The sequence below is a fragment of the Muntiacus reevesi genome, chromosome 4, assembly GCF_963930625.1.
Source record: "Muntiacus reevesi chromosome 4, mMunRee1.1, whole genome shotgun sequence".
Taxonomy (NCBI): domain Eukaryota; kingdom Metazoa; phylum Chordata; class Mammalia; order Artiodactyla; family Cervidae; genus Muntiacus; species Muntiacus reevesi.
In genome coordinates this window covers 123674779-123691458 of record NC_089252.1, presented here as the reverse complement: position 1 = coordinate 123691458, position 16680 = coordinate 123674779, and the positions used below count along the sequence as shown (strand labels likewise).

The 16680-nt window shown below is 38.8% G+C and overlaps 2 protein-coding genes and 2 non-coding genes across 8 annotated transcripts in view; all 4 read left to right on the top strand.

The window, feature by feature from the left end:
- The window catches only part of OSBPL8 (oxysterol binding protein like 8), a 164427-nt gene extending 159773 nt beyond the window's left edge, over nucleotides 1–4654 (top strand). For all 4 annotated transcript variants that reach the window (XM_065934119.1, XM_065934118.1, XM_065934121.1 and 1 more), the window contains one exon: nucleotides 449–4654. In XM_065934119.1, the coding sequence (XP_065790191.1) occupies nucleotides 449–581 (133 nt within the window). In that variant the 3' untranslated portion in view covers nucleotides 582–4654. The remainder of the gene's footprint in view (nucleotides 1–448) is intronic.
- A 2627-nt stretch (nucleotides 4655–7281) lies between these two features.
- On the top strand, nucleotides 7282–11477 carry BBS10 (Bardet-Biedl syndrome 10). 2 transcript variants are annotated; one of them, XM_065934123.1, is made up of 2 exons: nucleotides 7282–7514; nucleotides 8098–11477. In XM_065934123.1, the coding sequence occupies exons 1-2, from the start codon at nucleotides 7330–7332 to the stop codon at nucleotides 10076–10078; spliced, it is 2166 nt and encodes a 721-aa protein (XP_065790195.1). In that variant the 5' UTR covers nucleotides 7282–7329; the 3' UTR covers nucleotides 10079–11477. The 2 variants fall into 2 exon arrangements, with proteins under 2 accessions (XP_065790195.1, XP_065790196.1); XM_065934124.1 differs by having other exon boundaries at nucleotides 7462–7560.
- A 189-nt stretch (nucleotides 11478–11666) lies between these two features.
- On the top strand, nucleotides 11667–11776 carry LOC136168076 (U6 spliceosomal RNA). Its single transcript, XR_010663230.1, has one exon. It is a non-coding gene; the product is annotated as a U6 spliceosomal RNA (small nuclear RNA).
- A 4397-nt stretch (nucleotides 11777–16173) lies between these two features.
- On the top strand, nucleotides 16174–16280 carry LOC136168011 (U6 spliceosomal RNA). The gene has a single exon (XR_010663178.1). It is a non-coding gene; the product is annotated as a U6 spliceosomal RNA (small nuclear RNA).
- The last annotated feature ends 400 nt before the right edge of the window (nucleotides 16281–16680 follow it).

Sequence of the window (16680 nt, the reverse complement as noted above, 5' to 3'; positions counted from 1 at the left end):
TGGTCGCTCAGTCATGTCCAACTCTTTGTAATCCTTTGCACTGTAGCCCACCTGGCTCCTCTGTCCATGGGGTTTCCCACGCAAGAATACTGGGATGGGATGCCATTTCCTTCTCCAGGACATCTTCCCGACCCAGGGACCAAACCTGCGTCTCCCGTGTCTCCTGCATTGCAGACAGATTTTTTACCTGCTGAGTCATCAGGGAAGCCATGCTTAACACAGAGCATTAAGTCATTCATTTGGTACAGTGTGCAGTACAGATTCAGGCAAAACCTACTGGTGGTTCCACATAGCATAATCAGCTCCCTGTTCAGGGGGTGGTAACTGTTTGAACTTTATACAGTTGAATTTTATACAGTTGAATTATGTGGCCATCTAGCAAATTGTGATTTCTCTGCTATCATTTTTCATAAATAATTATTACATTTATTGTTGCTTATTTTTGTAGAAATATTATGGCTCTTCGAAATCATTTAATTTCAAGCACACCTGCCACGGATTATTTTCTTCAACAAAAAGACTACATCATCATTTTTCTCCTGATTTTGCTTCAAGTCATAATAAACTTCATGTTTAAGTAGAAGTCCTTTACTTTACAGTTGAGTTAATGAACTGGAATGATCAGATTTGGCCTGGGACCAATGTTGAAGTTGGTTTGGTCTTTATTAAAACATCACAATATTTCTAAAACTGAAAACCTTAGAAATAAATGTAGAAGTGTTGACTTTTCATACCTTTAACCTGAAACAAGAGCTATTCTATTTGATTATTAAAGTGAACTGTGTGTTACGTGCCAGAACGTTTCTAGCTGTTGTCAGAATGTGACTACATGTGAGTATAATAAATCCACATGTATACACAATTGTGTCTTATATATACCTTACTGTAATCTTTGTAGTCTATGGTATGTTCATGTAATGAAATATATAGCATTAATGTCAGTCATAACAAAAATGCTATCAATCTTATATATGTAACAATCTATTTTCTTCATAAAACAGGCACAAAACTTTTGTCAGTAAGGAATTACAGATGAGAAATAATGGGATAATAGACATAAAAAGCCCAACACATTGTACTGTTAAAAAAAATCATTTCCAAAGTATTCAGCTCACCTGTCTTCTTACAAACAGAAAACAAACAAACAAAAAAAAATGTGTGGTCAAATTGAGACAAAGTGGCAAATGGCTTTTTTCAAAAGTTTACACAAGATTTTTTTAATCCCTAGAATTTAATATTTATAGATACAAGTATAAATATATATATGTGTATATCAACAGCAGAAAACTGGTATGCAGCTACTTGGATCTATTGATTCTATCTTTCTTATTGTACGTATATAAGTACCCACTTAAGCACTTGCTGGAAAAAAGTGTGGTCAGACTTGATTGCTGTCCTTTTTTCTTATTTTTTTAAACTCAGTTGGTCCAGTAACATAGGCTAAATTCTAGAGATGTTTGTAGGGCATATAAAATGCTGATAATCATGATTTTTCATTATGAAAACCTTTCTTTAGTTTTCATTTAGATTCTGGTGTGTTCAGTGAAACAGTAGAATAGAAAAAAAAATATATATATATAACCAATATTTTACTTCAAAAGCCAAATAAGAGAAGAGTGATAAGAAAAGACACTTAGTGTGGTGGTAATTATGCATTTTAAAATTGGTTTCTTTAAAATGTGCAATAAGTTGAGCATCTGAGAAGAGCATCAAGTTCCGAAGTTTAATTCTCTGTTCTCCTCTGCTCTCAGTAACTGCAGTCTGTGGCAAAACCACAGTTCCTCAAGGTTCCTTTTGTTCAGGCTCAGGCAAACAGTTTCCCTAAATTTTTTTTCAGTTTAATATTTTTACTTTATGTATCTTAGAATTCCAAAAGTAGATTTTGAAATGAAAATGAAGGTCAAAGAGGAAATAATTGCTCTGGCTACATTTGCCCTTGACTAAGAAGAGACTGTGAGACACGAGTAAAGTAATAATCAAATGTTTATGCCATGATAAGTATACAATAAAGGAATGATTACTAAATTACTGAGAACTGGAAATGGTAGGAAGAGCCTGCTTTGTTCCTCCTGACCAACAGAGTGATCTTTAGCCTCCTTAGGTTTGATGAGGAGCCATTTCTCATGCATTTTTGGCAAAACAATAATTGTGAAAATGTTTTTTAAATAGATTATACATAAATAAGATATACCTATACCCAGTATAAGCATAGGTATGACTACGCTAGAACAGGTGGGGTTTTTGTTTGTATTTCATACTTGTTGATATCATTTTTGTACTTACTGTTACCAATATTATGCTCAACTGCCTATTCATTAATATATATTTTGTATATATTGTACAACTTGATCCTTTTTTATGGCTTAAATTAGAATTAATTTATATATGTTGATTGGCTAATTGCAAAAATAATTTCATCTTTAAACCCTGAAAACTGAAGTTTTTTTGTTGGTAACTCCCTTTTGGGGCTTTAGGGTTGTCTACTTGTATGATACTCTCATTTGATCTTAATGTTTTATTTGTATGGTTATCCTCTAAGACTAGAGAGGGAGTTGTTTTCTTTATTTTTAGAACTTTCTTGTTAGGGTAAATGTTATGGGTTCTTATTATCCCAGGAGTCAAAAACTATTTCATGAGAAAGAGCAGGGTTACTCATGCTGTTTCTTATACACTAAAAGCATGTGTCTAATAGTCTTACACTTTTAGTTATGTGAGCTCCTTTCTGTGAACTGAACACAAAACTCAGGAGTTGGTGGCTTAGTTTTACATCGGTTCTTGCACTAGGCTTAGTATGTGAATCCTTTAGAACACATAATGAACTTTGTATTTCGCCATATATGTAATTGACTTTTAATGTTTTCCACCTGAGATTAATCTTCCTTCACACATGGACTCATAAAAATTGTGATTTACAGTTCCCAGTTATCTGAGAGTCTCATGATGGTTTCTAGGATTTAAGACCTATAACCAGTTTTTTTTTCTTTTTTTCATTTGATCAAAAATTTTATTTTTTCACTGGAAAGTTTAAATAAGTAATACTTATTGACATGTGCATTTTTGTTTTAGTTATTAAATATACTATGCCTTCAGTTATCTACCATTTAATGAGATGGAGCTGGCCCAAGAAAAGACAATAAATAGGGTGTGTGATATAAGTAAGTTTCAGTGGTAGATATTTCATTTGTATTTCATATCACTACTTTTTTTGTATTACTTATAAAGGTACAGTGTAATTTTTGTTACCATTCCATTGAAAAAGTTGGCCTTGTAAAATACAACTCTCATTTAGTATTCACGCTTTTGTGCCTTTAAGAAAATAATTTTTTGTCATTTTTGTGTTACAGCACTGTAATATGATTCAAAGTGTTTATAGGCTTAATTGTCATAAAAGGGTCATTTCTCTATGTCACTTTATTTCCTTTTATATAGCTATAGTATATTTAAACAGTAATGCTGTACTTTTATAAGGGTTTGTCCATTTACCCATCTCAAATATATTCTTCACTTTCAGACATCACTGAAGTAGACTTGTCAGATTATTCTGAGTATTGTTAAACAGTGCCTTTTTGATGGAATTCCTGTTTTAGGGTGTCAGCTTGTGCCATATATACACAAAATTATGTGGAGAAGGCAGTTTTACCTTTTTGAAGAATATTTTGGTCAAATATTTTAAGAAAACAAATGTATAAAATTCCATTTTTTCCAGTGTTTCACATTTCTAGTGAACAATGAATATATTTGGGGTTTTTTTGTTTGACATACAGTGATAATGACATTTGATGAGCCATACATGACACTGAAGATTATTTTGAATTATGTTAAATGCACAGAAATATTAAAATTAGCATTTATACCAAATTTTCCAATTTGAACCATAGCTGAGAGGGGAGGAATCCCACACAGATCACTAAGTTTACATTTGAACTTCTATCTTATTTGACTATGTGGAAAAAGAGATTCTTGAACCTGTTTAACTTGCCACTGTTATGTAATTTGGTTTTACTTTGTTTACCTATAGCGTGAATTTAGTATATTTAATTTACTTTTTGTTACTCTTAACATGTTGTTTGTTTTGTTACAGTTTTAATTGAAGATAGACTGTTAAAATTGTATAGGACCAGTGTCTCCTTAATATGATTAACATATTTAGAAGAGCCACAAGAAACCCGTGACAAAATGAATGTGAATATACTTTCTAAAATATTTAGAAATTTTTCTTTCTGAATTTATCATGAAAAATTATTTGAGAATTAAAATAATAAATTTAAAGAAAAAATGCCATGAAATATTTGAACTGATGAGCCACACAACTTCAGTTGTAATTTTTTACTTTTTAGCATGTTAACTATACATCTAAGTTAAATATCCTGTTTAATGATCATTTATAAATTCAAACACTGGTCAGTTTTGTAAAACAGAATAAAAGTATGTTATCTGCAGTGTAAGTACAGCACACTGTCAATTTCTTTTCCTTAAGGTGCATAGTAAATGTACAGATAGTCACAGGCAACTGTTTTGTAATGTATTACATTTCTAATCTGTTACTCCTAACCTATTATAAGTGTTTGCAGAGACAAAAGAACTTTTCTAATAATCTGTAAAGTGATGCTAACTTCAAGTAGGCATTATAAATAAAATTTTTAAAAAGACCAAACTGATCAAATGACTTTGATTATAACATGGTGACAAAATTACTTAGTATTAAGTTTTTAGTTAAGTCATTTGGGGGTTAGCTGTGAAGGATGGTGAAGGGATTTAACAGCTAGAGTCTCTAATGTATGCTTTACATGATGTTTTACATTCATACTTCATGAATACCCATAACTTTCAAATAAGTGGAATTTAGATTTGAGAGATGAAGAGGCTCAGAGAAGTTAAATAATTCTGAAAGCTATATACTAATAGTGATAGCAAGCCCAAGTTTGAATCCATGTCTGGCTTCAACGTCCATTCTCTTTCCACTGTACACTTAAATAGAACTCTGATCGAAGCACTTTACTTTTAAATGTTTGTAATAATCCATTGCTCAAATCAAGTAGCACCTTTGTGATGGATAAGGAAAAAAACCTTGCTATCCTTCAGTTCAGTTCAGTCGCTCAGTCGTGTCTGACTCTTTGCAACCCCATGGACCGCAGCACGCCAGGCCTCCCTGTCCATCACTAACTGCCGGAATTTACTCAAACTCAAGCCCATTGAGGCGGTGATGCCATTCAGTCATCTCATCCTCGGTCGTCCCCTCCTCCTCCTGCCCCCGATCCCTCCCAGCATCAGGGTCTTTTCCAATGAGTCAACTCTTCCCATGAGGTGGCCAAAGTACTGGAGTTTCAGCTTCAGCATCAGTCCCTCCAATGAACACCCAGGACTGATCTTCTTTAGGATGAACTGGTTGGATCTCCTTGCAGTCCAAGGGACTCTCAAGAGTCTTCTCCAACACCACAGTTCAAAAGCATCAATTTTTCAGCGCTCAGCTTTCTTCACAGTCCAACTGTCACATCCATACATGACCACTGGAAAAACCATAGCTTTGACTAGACGGACCTTTGTTGGCAAAGTAATGTCTCTGCTTTTTAATATGCTGTCTAGGTTGGTCATGACTTTTCTTCCAAGGAGTAAGCATCTTTTAATTTCATGGCTGCAGTTACCATCTGCAGTGATTCTGGAGCCCAAAAAAATAAAGTCTGACATAAGCATATATCAAAACTCACATGAAAATGTTTTCCCCCCAACAAATTATCTGTTAGTTCCAACTGAGTCAACATCAACATCACATATGTTACAAGAAATCATTCCTCTAGTCTTCCTCCATCATCCTCCAAACCTGTATTTGCTCCCCTCAGTTGCTTCTGGCTAAGAGCAAATTGGTTTTGTCTTACTGTGGGGAATGGGAGGGCTTACAGGTGTCTCCTGTCCTATACTAGGAGTAAAGGCTAGGGAAAACAGTCCCTCCCTGTTGAAGCTCAATGAAATACCTACAAGGTAATTTTACTGATGTTGACCAAACTCTTACAGTTGTAGTGGGTTGATAATTCTTTTGAACCTTACAAAATATCCCTTTCTTGCAGAAATAGTGGGTCCCTACACTGGAGACCCTGATGCTGGGAGGGATTGGGGGCAGGAGAAGGGGACGACAGAGGATGAGATGGCTGTATGGCATCACCAACTCGATGGACACGAGTTTGAGTAAACTCCAGGAGTTGGTGATGGACAGGGAGACCTGGCATGCTGCGATTCATGGGGTCGCAAAGAGTCGGACACGACTGAGTGACTGAACTGAACTGAATGCCGGTGACAAGTGACAGTCATTTGTTGAAATGTTGTATTTGTTGAGTGCTTAGTATGTATGACATCCCATGCCGAAAAAAAACCAAAAAAATCCCACAGCTTTCTAAACACTGTCCACTGTCGCACTCAAAACTTTTTTTTACATATCACCATTTTTTCTTCTACAATGAGGAAAGTGGAGATAAAAGAATGTCACAGATAAGTAAATGGCACAGCAAACCCAGGTAAATCTTAAGCCCATGATCTTTACCATTTCATCCTTGAGAGAGGGGTGTGTGTCTTAACGTAAGAAACAGTATGTTCTTTCGGCTTAACAGTATTTTTTTTTCCTGCCATTGGATTATGTGCAATAATTCTGGGTCACTGTTTTGAAAGCATGCTATTGATTACCAATAAGTCTTCACATCTATCACCTCTGCTAAAGAAAATTGCGGTGGTGAGGATTTCATGTTGTTGATACTTAAGCCCAGGAAATGTCGCAAAGCCACCTGCAGAAAGCATGAAGCCTGCAGCTCGTAACCGTGGCCAGGCCCTCCTCATCTGACCTGCATCGCGAAAGAAAACCGCTGGTGCAGAATGTGGACAGGATATACACAAGTTCAAGGCAGAGGTTTGGGAACGAATTTTTGACGGCAGTGGGAAACGAACCGAATTCTAGCCGCAGCGCCCAGTTCCTCCACTATCTTGCCGAGCTCCTCGGGGACGGAGGGATTTGGTGGCAGCTGAAGCCTCCAAGAAAGGAATGAATTCACCCAGTGAGCTGGGGAAGGGCTTTCAGCTTCTTCTCCAGAGGCAGCTCCAGAGAAGCCCCGACGTGTTTTCTACCTTCGCGGGCTTTTGGACCGCTAGTTCTACTGGCCTGACGGTGCGGCCATTTCCGGTGGACGGGCAGGACGGCCGACCCTCGCCCAACCAAGAAGCCTAGTTGCCCCGGCTTCCGGTCTTCTACCCGCCCCTTCCGCTTCCGGCGGTACCCTTCTGTGTTCCTTCCCGGGAATCCTGGTTTTCTGCAAGCGGCGTCCGTAGGCTGCTGGAATCTGAAGGGCTATGGCCGCCGCGGGGTCTGTGGCGGTGGCGTTGCATGTGGCGGAAGTGCTGGAAACCATCGTGAGCGGTTGCTTGGGGCCCGAAGGGCGGCAAGTTCTGTGTACCAAGCCCACTGGCGAGGTGCTGCTCAGCCGGGATGGAGGCCGCCTGTTGAAGGCGCTACATTTAGAGCATCCCGTAGCCAGGTACCCGCGATGCACGCTCCAGCCGGTTAGAGCATCCCTTAATTAGGTACTCACGTCCCACACTCCAGATGGACACCTAACGTCATCTCTCTGGACTTCTTGTCCGTAAGGTTTTGCTCTTTGGGAAAATTGACCTTTTCCCTCTCGCTCAGCAGAAAAAGCCCTGCCATTCTGCCAGTAGGAGCTAGAGGTCCAATAGCCCGCGAAGATGGAAAAAGAGGTCGGGGCTTCTCGGGTGCTGTCCCTGGAGAAAACTGACCTTGGAGGAGACCAGTGTACGCTCAGAGTTAGAGCGCCGTCCTAGGGAACATTCCAAAACTGAAAACATTTCTCTTTTCCTTCCAGCTCGACCCAACCCTAGAAACTTGAAATAGAACAAAGGTGGTTCTATTGTTTTTCCTTTTTAATTAACAGAAACCATTCAGCCTATTTTTAAGTAAATTTTAAAGGGGAAAAAACGGACTAAGGACATCAAGGAGATAGTATTCTCGTTTATGGATGTGAAAACATGCTTTCAACTTGATTCAGATGTGGAAAGGCGGCCCTCTGAAATTCTAAGCTGCTTTCTTTCTTTCTTGTGCAGGGTGATGGTGGCCTGTGTTTCCAGTCATCTGAGAAAAACAGGAGATGGTGCTAAAACATTTATTATCTTTCTTTGCCATTTACTCAGAGGACTTCGTGAGATCACAGACAAGGAAAAGGATTATTTCATTTTTGAAAATATTCAAACCTGTGGAAGGCATTGGAAAAATTGCTGTCAGTGGAAATTTATTTCCCAAGCTCTTCTAACATTTCAGACACAAATATTAGACTACATTATGGACCATTACTTAAGTAGACACTTCTTGTCCATCTTTTCTTCATGCAGTAAAGAAAGAACATTGTGTAGGAGCTCTTTAGAGATGCTCTTAGGAGCATACTTTTGTGGAAGAGTGGGAAGAAATCATCACAACTTGATATCTCAGTTGATGTGTGACTATGTTTTCAAGTGTACAGCTTGTGAAAGTAGGTTTGAAGAAGTACTTGAGATAGTGGATGACTGTTTTGTTGAGTTGAAAGTTGGTGTCACCGGCCTCCCTGTTTCTGATTCCAGGATCATAGCTGGGCTTGTGCTTCAGAGAGACTTTTCTGTGTACTGTCCAGCAGATGGTGACATAAGAATAGCGATAGTAACAGAAACCATTCAGCCTCTTTTTTCAGTTTCTGGATCAGAGTTTATTCTAAATTCAGAAGTGCAGTTTCAGACATCTCAGCTTTGGATTACAGAAAGAACAAAAGCAATAGTGAAACATTTACAGAGTCAGAATGTAAAATTACTCCTATCTACTGTGAAACAACCAGACTTAGTAATTTATTGTGCAGGACTGAATGGCATATCTGTGGTGGAGTGTTTATCATCTGAAGAACTTTCTCTTATCCAGAGAGTTATTGGTCTTGCTCCCTTTGCACTACCAGAGGCCTCTTCTCAGTATGAACTGTCGCATACTGCTTTGGTGGAATTCTGTAAACCCCTCATCCTTAGATCCAAAAGGTATGTTCATCTTGGCTTGATGAGCGCCTGTTCGTTTACACCACACTGTGTAGTTCTTTGTGGACCGGTGCAGGGTCTCATTGAACAACATGAGGATGCTTTACATGGAGCGTTTAAAATGCTTCGACAGGTATTTAAAGACCTTGATCTAAATTATGTGACACAAACCAGTGACCAAAATTGCACATCAGGTCCTTGTATATATGAGAATAGTAGAGAAAATAATGAGTTACCAAAAATTGTTAACAGCTCAATACAAAGGTCGTATCAGGACACTGTTGTAAAGAGCAAAGGTGAACTGGCAAAAACTCAAACGAATTTAAAAGTATGTTCAAATTTGATAGTTCCAGGTGTCAAATTAGAGAAAAATGTATTGTGTTCAGGACCAAAAGTGGCAGTAACGGATTCATACCAGACAGAAGAAACATTGAGATGTTCATCCCCAAACAAAGGGACGATAATGGATGACCATGAACCATATATTGAAAGTAATTCTGGTAACTCAACAACAGAAAATACTAGAAGAGAAATTTCTTACGGAAATTTACAGGTTACAAAACTTGCTAGAAAGGACAGCATGTTACCACTGAGATATAAGTCACTAAAGATGTGCACTTCCCAACGTTACTATTTCTCATCTATACCAGCTGGTTGTGTTTTGCCTGTGGGTGGTAATTTTGAGATCTTATTGCATTACTATCTTCTCAACTATGCAAAAAAATGCCAGCAATCAGAACAAACCATGGTTAGTAGGATAATAGCTAATGCACTTTTAGGCGTTCCCAAAATCTTGTATAAGTCTAAGAAAGGAAATTACAGCTTTCCACAAGTATATGTAAGAGCTCTCCAGACACTACAAACCAATCAACCCATGATAAGCAACCAGACAGGTTTGGAATCAGTTGCTGGTAAATACCAGTTACTAACTTCAGTTCTTCAGTGCTTGACAAACATTTTGACTGTTGACTTAGTAATCAGTATTGAGAGACAACCTCGGGAAATTTGTGATCAAGATTCAGAAGAGGAACTATAAAATTGGAAGCTTTTTATTAATCAGTTTTAATCCAACTCAAGCCATAAAACAAGGCAGGCATGTGACCACTGATTTTCAAGTTAATTCAACCTAGTTAGGAAAATAGAACTTTAAAGTCTTTAGAGGTACGTGAGGCCACCAGACGTTCAGATATGAATATTGTAGATTGCATTCATTATGGAACAGTTCTGAGGAGGAAGCCTGGATGAGCGAAGCCAAGATCTGAGTAAGTGGATCTTATTTTCCCCCTTGGTGTCCCTTGTCTCAGCTCTGGAGTTAGTCTGTGGTTTGGGGGGAAGGTGTTTCCTTTTAGCTCCCTTTTACTTTTCTGCACCGTTTTTCACTCTTCCCTTCTGCCTTGCCTTTCTGTAGTTAGTTAATAGAATAATCTCAGATTTGGATGAAGTCTTCAAATGCCATCCTACTTTAGTTGTTCATAAAACATTATTTGCTTTATTGAAAATAATTTATTTTCCCTACTCATAATTTCTGTAGCAAAAGTCTCATTCTTTTTTCTCAAACAGTATATAAGTAAAATTATTTTTTACTGTAATTGTCCCCTTATTTAGAGCCTGGATAGATTTTTTTCACCATTCATGCACCATTGAATATGTTACCATAAATAGGATTTCGTGGATTGTATTTATTTTCATTTCTTTAGTTGAAATAATTCCAAAAGGGATATGAAAATCGTACTATCATTTTCTCCTGTTCTCTAAGAGCTTGCAAGATAGTTCATGTATCTGTTGGGTTTTCTTGTATTTGATGCATAGCTATACTTCAGTAATAACAAATAATTTGAGGGTTACAGTTGGCTGTCTGATCTGTGGGTTGTACATCAATGGATTCAACCAACTGTGGATTGAAAATATTCAGGAAAAAAATTTGCAGAAAGTTCCCAAAAGCATAACTTTAATTTGCCAGGTACGCTGGCAACTATTTACATTGTATTAGGTATTATAAGTAATCTAGAGATGATTTAAAGTACAAAGACTGTGTGCATAGCTTATATGCAAATGCTGTGCCATTTTTTTATAAGAGACTTGAACATCCACAGATTTTAGTGTCTGCTGGGGGGCGGGGCTGGGGGTGTGTTCTGGAACCAATCCCCCTTAGATACCGAGAGACTGCTATATTTATGTCTAATATGAATTTTTTAATGTTTATGTTTTAAAGGTTTATAAATGCAAATAATACTGTGATTCTAGCTGTGAATAAGGGCAGTATCTTCTACTTTTGGTAGTTCTCTGTAACACCCTAGGCAGTACTATGTTCATACCGAGTTTGCAGAAGGGCTTGTTGAATAAAACTGTTTTCTTTAATCTGTTCTAATTATGTGTTTCCTGTTTACTAATTCAACAAATTCTTATTGAGTGCTTACTATGTGCCAGATGCTGAATATACCATGGTAAACAAATAGATATGGTTCCTACCTTCAGGCACTTTTCCTTAAAGGTTAAGTCTAGTGAGTGGATAGTGACACCACTTGGACTGAAATTAAATTTGGGGAAACCAGTTTTTAAAATTTCATTACAGTTAAACTTGAAAAAGCAATGACTGACAGTGTATTAAAAGACTGTAATGTCCCATGCTCAGTTGGGCAGCACACATACTAAAGTTTGAGCAGTAAGAAGATTAGCGTGACCCTTGCACAAGGATGACACACAAAAAACTAATGTTCCATCATTGCAAATCTTTCATATTAAATAAAATTGTATTTTTGTAAGGTTGATGTTATGTGAAAGTTAAAGTGTTAGTTGCTCAGTTGTGTCTGGCTCTTTGAGACCCCATGGACTGTAGCCTGCCAGGCTCCTCTGTCCATGGAATTCTCCAGGCTAGAATACTGGAATGAGTAGCTATTCCCTTCTCCAGGGGATCTTCCTGACCCAGGGATCGAACCAGGTCTGCATTGCAGGAAGATTCTTCACCATCTTAGCCTACCATCTGAGCCAAGCCACTCTGGACCTCTTATGTCATATGTGGTAACACTATTTCACTTCTGTGATTATGGAGAGAATATATTCTTTCTCTTTCTTACACTAAATCCATAGATATATAGATATACTATAAAATTATTGTATCATTTTTTTCATTCACTTTTTAAAATTGCCTGTCAGGTCTCTTGATAACTTTGCTTTATTTTGCTGCTGTTGTTTTAAATACTTCTCCATCAGTGAAGGCATTCAGAGGCTTTTCCGTGAGTGCCCATGCCTTTCATCTGGTATGCATTTATAGCGATTAATAGTCACTGGCCCAGGAGCCCCTGTGTAAGCTGGGAGTGGATCTTCTGTGTTTGGTACCTAATCTAACATCTGCTGCAGAGTAGTGGCCAGTAAATGTCTGCTGAGGAGCTCTGGTCCTTATAGATGTGGTCCTAATTATTTCTATCAAACTTTCATGGCAAAGAATCTGTTTGCAGGGGAAAGAAGCAGAAAATGTAGAACAAGTCTATACAAAGCAATCTTTTTTCTTTTCATTAAAAACATCCTCAAAAATGGTGATAAAGCTTTCCTGGGTCATCCTTGTTCTTTGCAGAATAACACTAGGGAATTCACATTACTGAGTTAGATAAAAGAGCATTTCTAAAAATGTGGTTACGTTATACTTAAACCCACTTTCACAAAGGGTTTGAGCTGACCTGCAACAAAAATAGATAAAATTAAAGTAAAATCTGAATAAAAATTAAAGAAGACCAAAGAAAATGTAAAGATGATTAAAGTCAAGACCATGTTCCTGTTTTTATTGCTGCATGATGAATATTTTTATTCATTCAAAAATTTTATTCAAATTTTACTTGATTTGAATCACTGTATCATTACCTCTCACAGCTCTGAGAGCTGCCTGAATTTAGCTGGACAAGTTTCACTGTATTCTGTTGGTTGAGGCAGCCATAAAGTTCAGCTGAAATTCAAGGGGAGGAAATACAGGCCCCACCACTCAATGAGAAATGTCGATGTCACCTTAAAAGAAGAGCATGTGGGATGAGATGTGTTGAGGCAGCTATCTTTGGAAAACAGAATCTGCTAAACCATGGGAGAGAAAAGCTTCTCAACTGAGGTTTTTATTTTCTGTAGTTGTTTTTTTGTTTGTTTGTTTGTTTCTGTAGTTATATGTGAGTCTACCTTCCACAAACACATTTTCCCCAGTAACTTTTATGAACCCCTTATTTTTTCTCATTGGGCCAGCACAAGCCATTTTTATTCCCAAAACAATAGGCATTAAATAGTTGAACATCCTTCAGTTGCTTTAGCCAAAGAGTTGTTTAACCATGTTACACTGGAAGTGTATAATATCCATGTTTTAGACTAAAACGGGCAGGTAAGAGTTCAATTTGAGCCTGAACTTTTATCAGCAATTGCTCCTTCCCTTCCAAAAGGAATAGTATATGTTTTTCCCATCATCACAGCAAAGCAGGGAAAAGAAAAACTGCCGTTTGGCATGGGGAGAGGGGGTGGGTGGCTAGGCTGGAGCTTTGTAAATAGCAAGAGATTGGTAGCAACCCTCCTGGCGCAGACAGTAAAGAATCTGCCTGCAATACAGGAGACCCAGGTTTGATATCTGGGTCTGGAAAATACCCTGAAGAAAGGAATGGCTACCCACTCCAATATTCTTGCCTGGAGAATTCCATGGGCAGAGGAGCCAGGCAGGCTGCAATCTACGGGGTCTCAAAGAGCCGGACACAACTGAGTGACTAAGCACACATACAAATCTAGATGGATCCACAAGTAAATGGGACAGTGACTGGAGGGGCGAGCATGCATAGGGCAGAGCTGATTTCTCAGTGTATACCTTATGGCATTTTGATTTTTGAGCCATTTGAATGCTACTTACTCACATGAAATAAAATTTTAAAAAGTAAATTTAGAGCATACACATATGCTCTAAATAACTATTTAGAGAACGTGAAGCAGTCATCCTGCTTTGGACATGTTAAGGGTGAGCATCCGTGTGGAGACCGGGCTGGGAGGTGGCTAAATGGGTTGGGAGGTGAGGGAAGAGTTTGGCTGGAAATACAGTTTGGAATCATTGGCATGTGGTGGCACCCACGTTATAGAACTAAATGGGACCTACAGAAGCAAGTGCAGGTGAAGGCCACGGCTGAGTACTGGGGAACTGGAGCATCACTGGCTGGGAGTGATAGCTAATAAATAAGCTATTAAATAGCTAATAAAATAAGGATCCTGATCTAAGGAAATGCAAGATTATGATGGAAGAAGAACAATGTGAGATACACACTAATGGATCAGTGCTTTTACAGCAAAAAAAAAAAAAAAAAAAAGATACAGTCAAAAAGGGGAATATTCTCTTAGCCATAACTAGGTAGCGGTTTTTGCAACAATTCTGGAAGCATTCTTCCTCAGGAGGTTACTCTGAGCCAAAGAAGTGCTGGCAAGCAGTGTGGCATTCACTTCTTCGGAGAATTTCCAGTCCTGCATATGTCTCCTTATGTAGACTCACCATCAGATTTTGTCAGCCTGCCGAGAATGACTCTGTCTCAGGGACTGAATCTAACCACACTTGTGAATGTGACCAATTTATTTACATTAAGAACTGTCCCAGGAACGAGATTATTCCAAGTCCATCTGACCAGTCAGACCTATATGTGGGAAGTCAAGTAATAGTCATGTGGTTGCTCAGTAAGCATGGAATCAGAACAGGAGAAATCAAATGAACCACGTGAGCCCGCTCACAGCCAGTGATGCTCCAGTTCCCCAGTGCTCAGCCGTGGCCTTCACCTGCACTTGCTTCTGTAGGTTCCATTTAGTTCTATAACGTGGGTGCCACCACATGCCAGTGATTCCAAACTTTGTATTTCCAGCCAAACTCTTCCCTCACCTCCCAACCCATTTAGCCACCTCCCAGCCCAGTGTCCACACGGATGCTCACCCTTAACATGTCCAAAGCAGGATGACTGCTTCATGTTGTCTAAACCTGCTGCTTCCTCAACTGTCCCATCAGTTAGTGGCATCACCAGTCTCCCTCTCAGTCAGAACAAAAACCTGGAGCCGTTTTGACTCGTCTTACCTTCACATCCTGCAGCCAACCAGCAAGTCCCACTGCCCCACAGATGAAGTAGGTTTCAAATCTGCCCATTTCTCAGGATTGTCTTTCCAGCCTCCAGTCACTTCATCTCACCTGCAGTAGCTTCCTAATGGTCTTGCTTCTAGACCTTGGATTTTATCCTGCACTGATTTCCCTACCCCCAACTTTTTATGTCAAAAATTTTAACTCCACAAAAAAAAGTTGATAAAAGAGCACAACACCCACAAACCCTACATCACAATTCACCATTACCATTTAACTCTTTGTTCATGCATGAGTGTGTGCACACACCCACACTTTACTGAACTACTTGAAAGCAAGTTGTATCCCTAAATACCTCAGTATGTATTTCTCATGAACAAAGGCTTCCCCTACATGACTAAATGATTCTTTTTAAGATGCAAATCCTGTCATATCATCCCTCTGCTCAAAGTCTGCCAAAGGTTTTTCCTTCACACAGAATGAAATCCAAATTTTTCGTAGTCTACAAGGCTGTCCATGTTCTATCTCCTGCTTATCCTTAAATCTTACCTCCTGCTACTCTCCCTGCAGCTTTCTCCTCACCAGTCACACTGTCAGTCAGGACAAGTTATGCCATACTGAGGTAACAAAGAACTCCAGATCTCAAGAGGCTTGCCACAGTTCATATTAATGTCCTCACATAGCTATTAAAGGTCATCTAGGAGCTCTGACCCCACATGATTTTCTTCCTCAGTCCTAGATCAGGGCTGATGGAGCAGTTGCTGTCTTTAACTTTATCAGTTATCATGCCAGAGAGAAGAGATCTAAAGGGTCTTTCATTGGCTGTGTTTGGGAGTAGCACATGGCATTTCTACTCATGACTCACTGCCCAGAATTAGTCACATGGTGCTAAGCCACTCACAGAAGAACCAGGTGGTTCCATCCTCCTTGCGCCTGGATGAGGAGAGAACTCTTGGCAGACAGCACTAATGAACACCCAAACCAGCATTCCCTCTGCCCCTTGACCACACACATCGTCTCAGCCTCTGAGTTTTCCATTTGCTGTTCTGTCTACATAAAACTTTCCCTCTGTGCTCACTTCGGCAGCACATATACTAAAATTGAAACGATACAGAGAAGATTAGCATGGCCCCTGTGCAAGGATGACGTGCAAATTCATGAAGAGTTCCATATTAAAAAAAAAAAAAAAACTTCTTTCCCTCTGACCTTCACATGGCTCACTTCCTCACTTTATTCAGGTATCACTGCTTTGTTGTCATCTCCTTAGAGATACCTTTCTTGACTTTTCAATCTAAACACATTCCTTCTCCATGACCTTGCTACCTTGGTAAGCTCTTTTTGAAGCACACATCTAATGTTATTAGTGTGTGTGTTTATTTTTTACAATGACTGCTGTCCCCACTAGAATAAACTTCTTGAGAACGTGGACTTTTTCACTTCCCTATTTCCAGCACTTAGGATACTGCTTAGCCAAGTAGGCACTCTACTAAGTTCAGTGAATGAATGAGTACAAATGGACCAATGGAAAGACTGACTAAGTCTCCCTTCTCCTGAGCAGTGATCCCAGAGAGCCAACC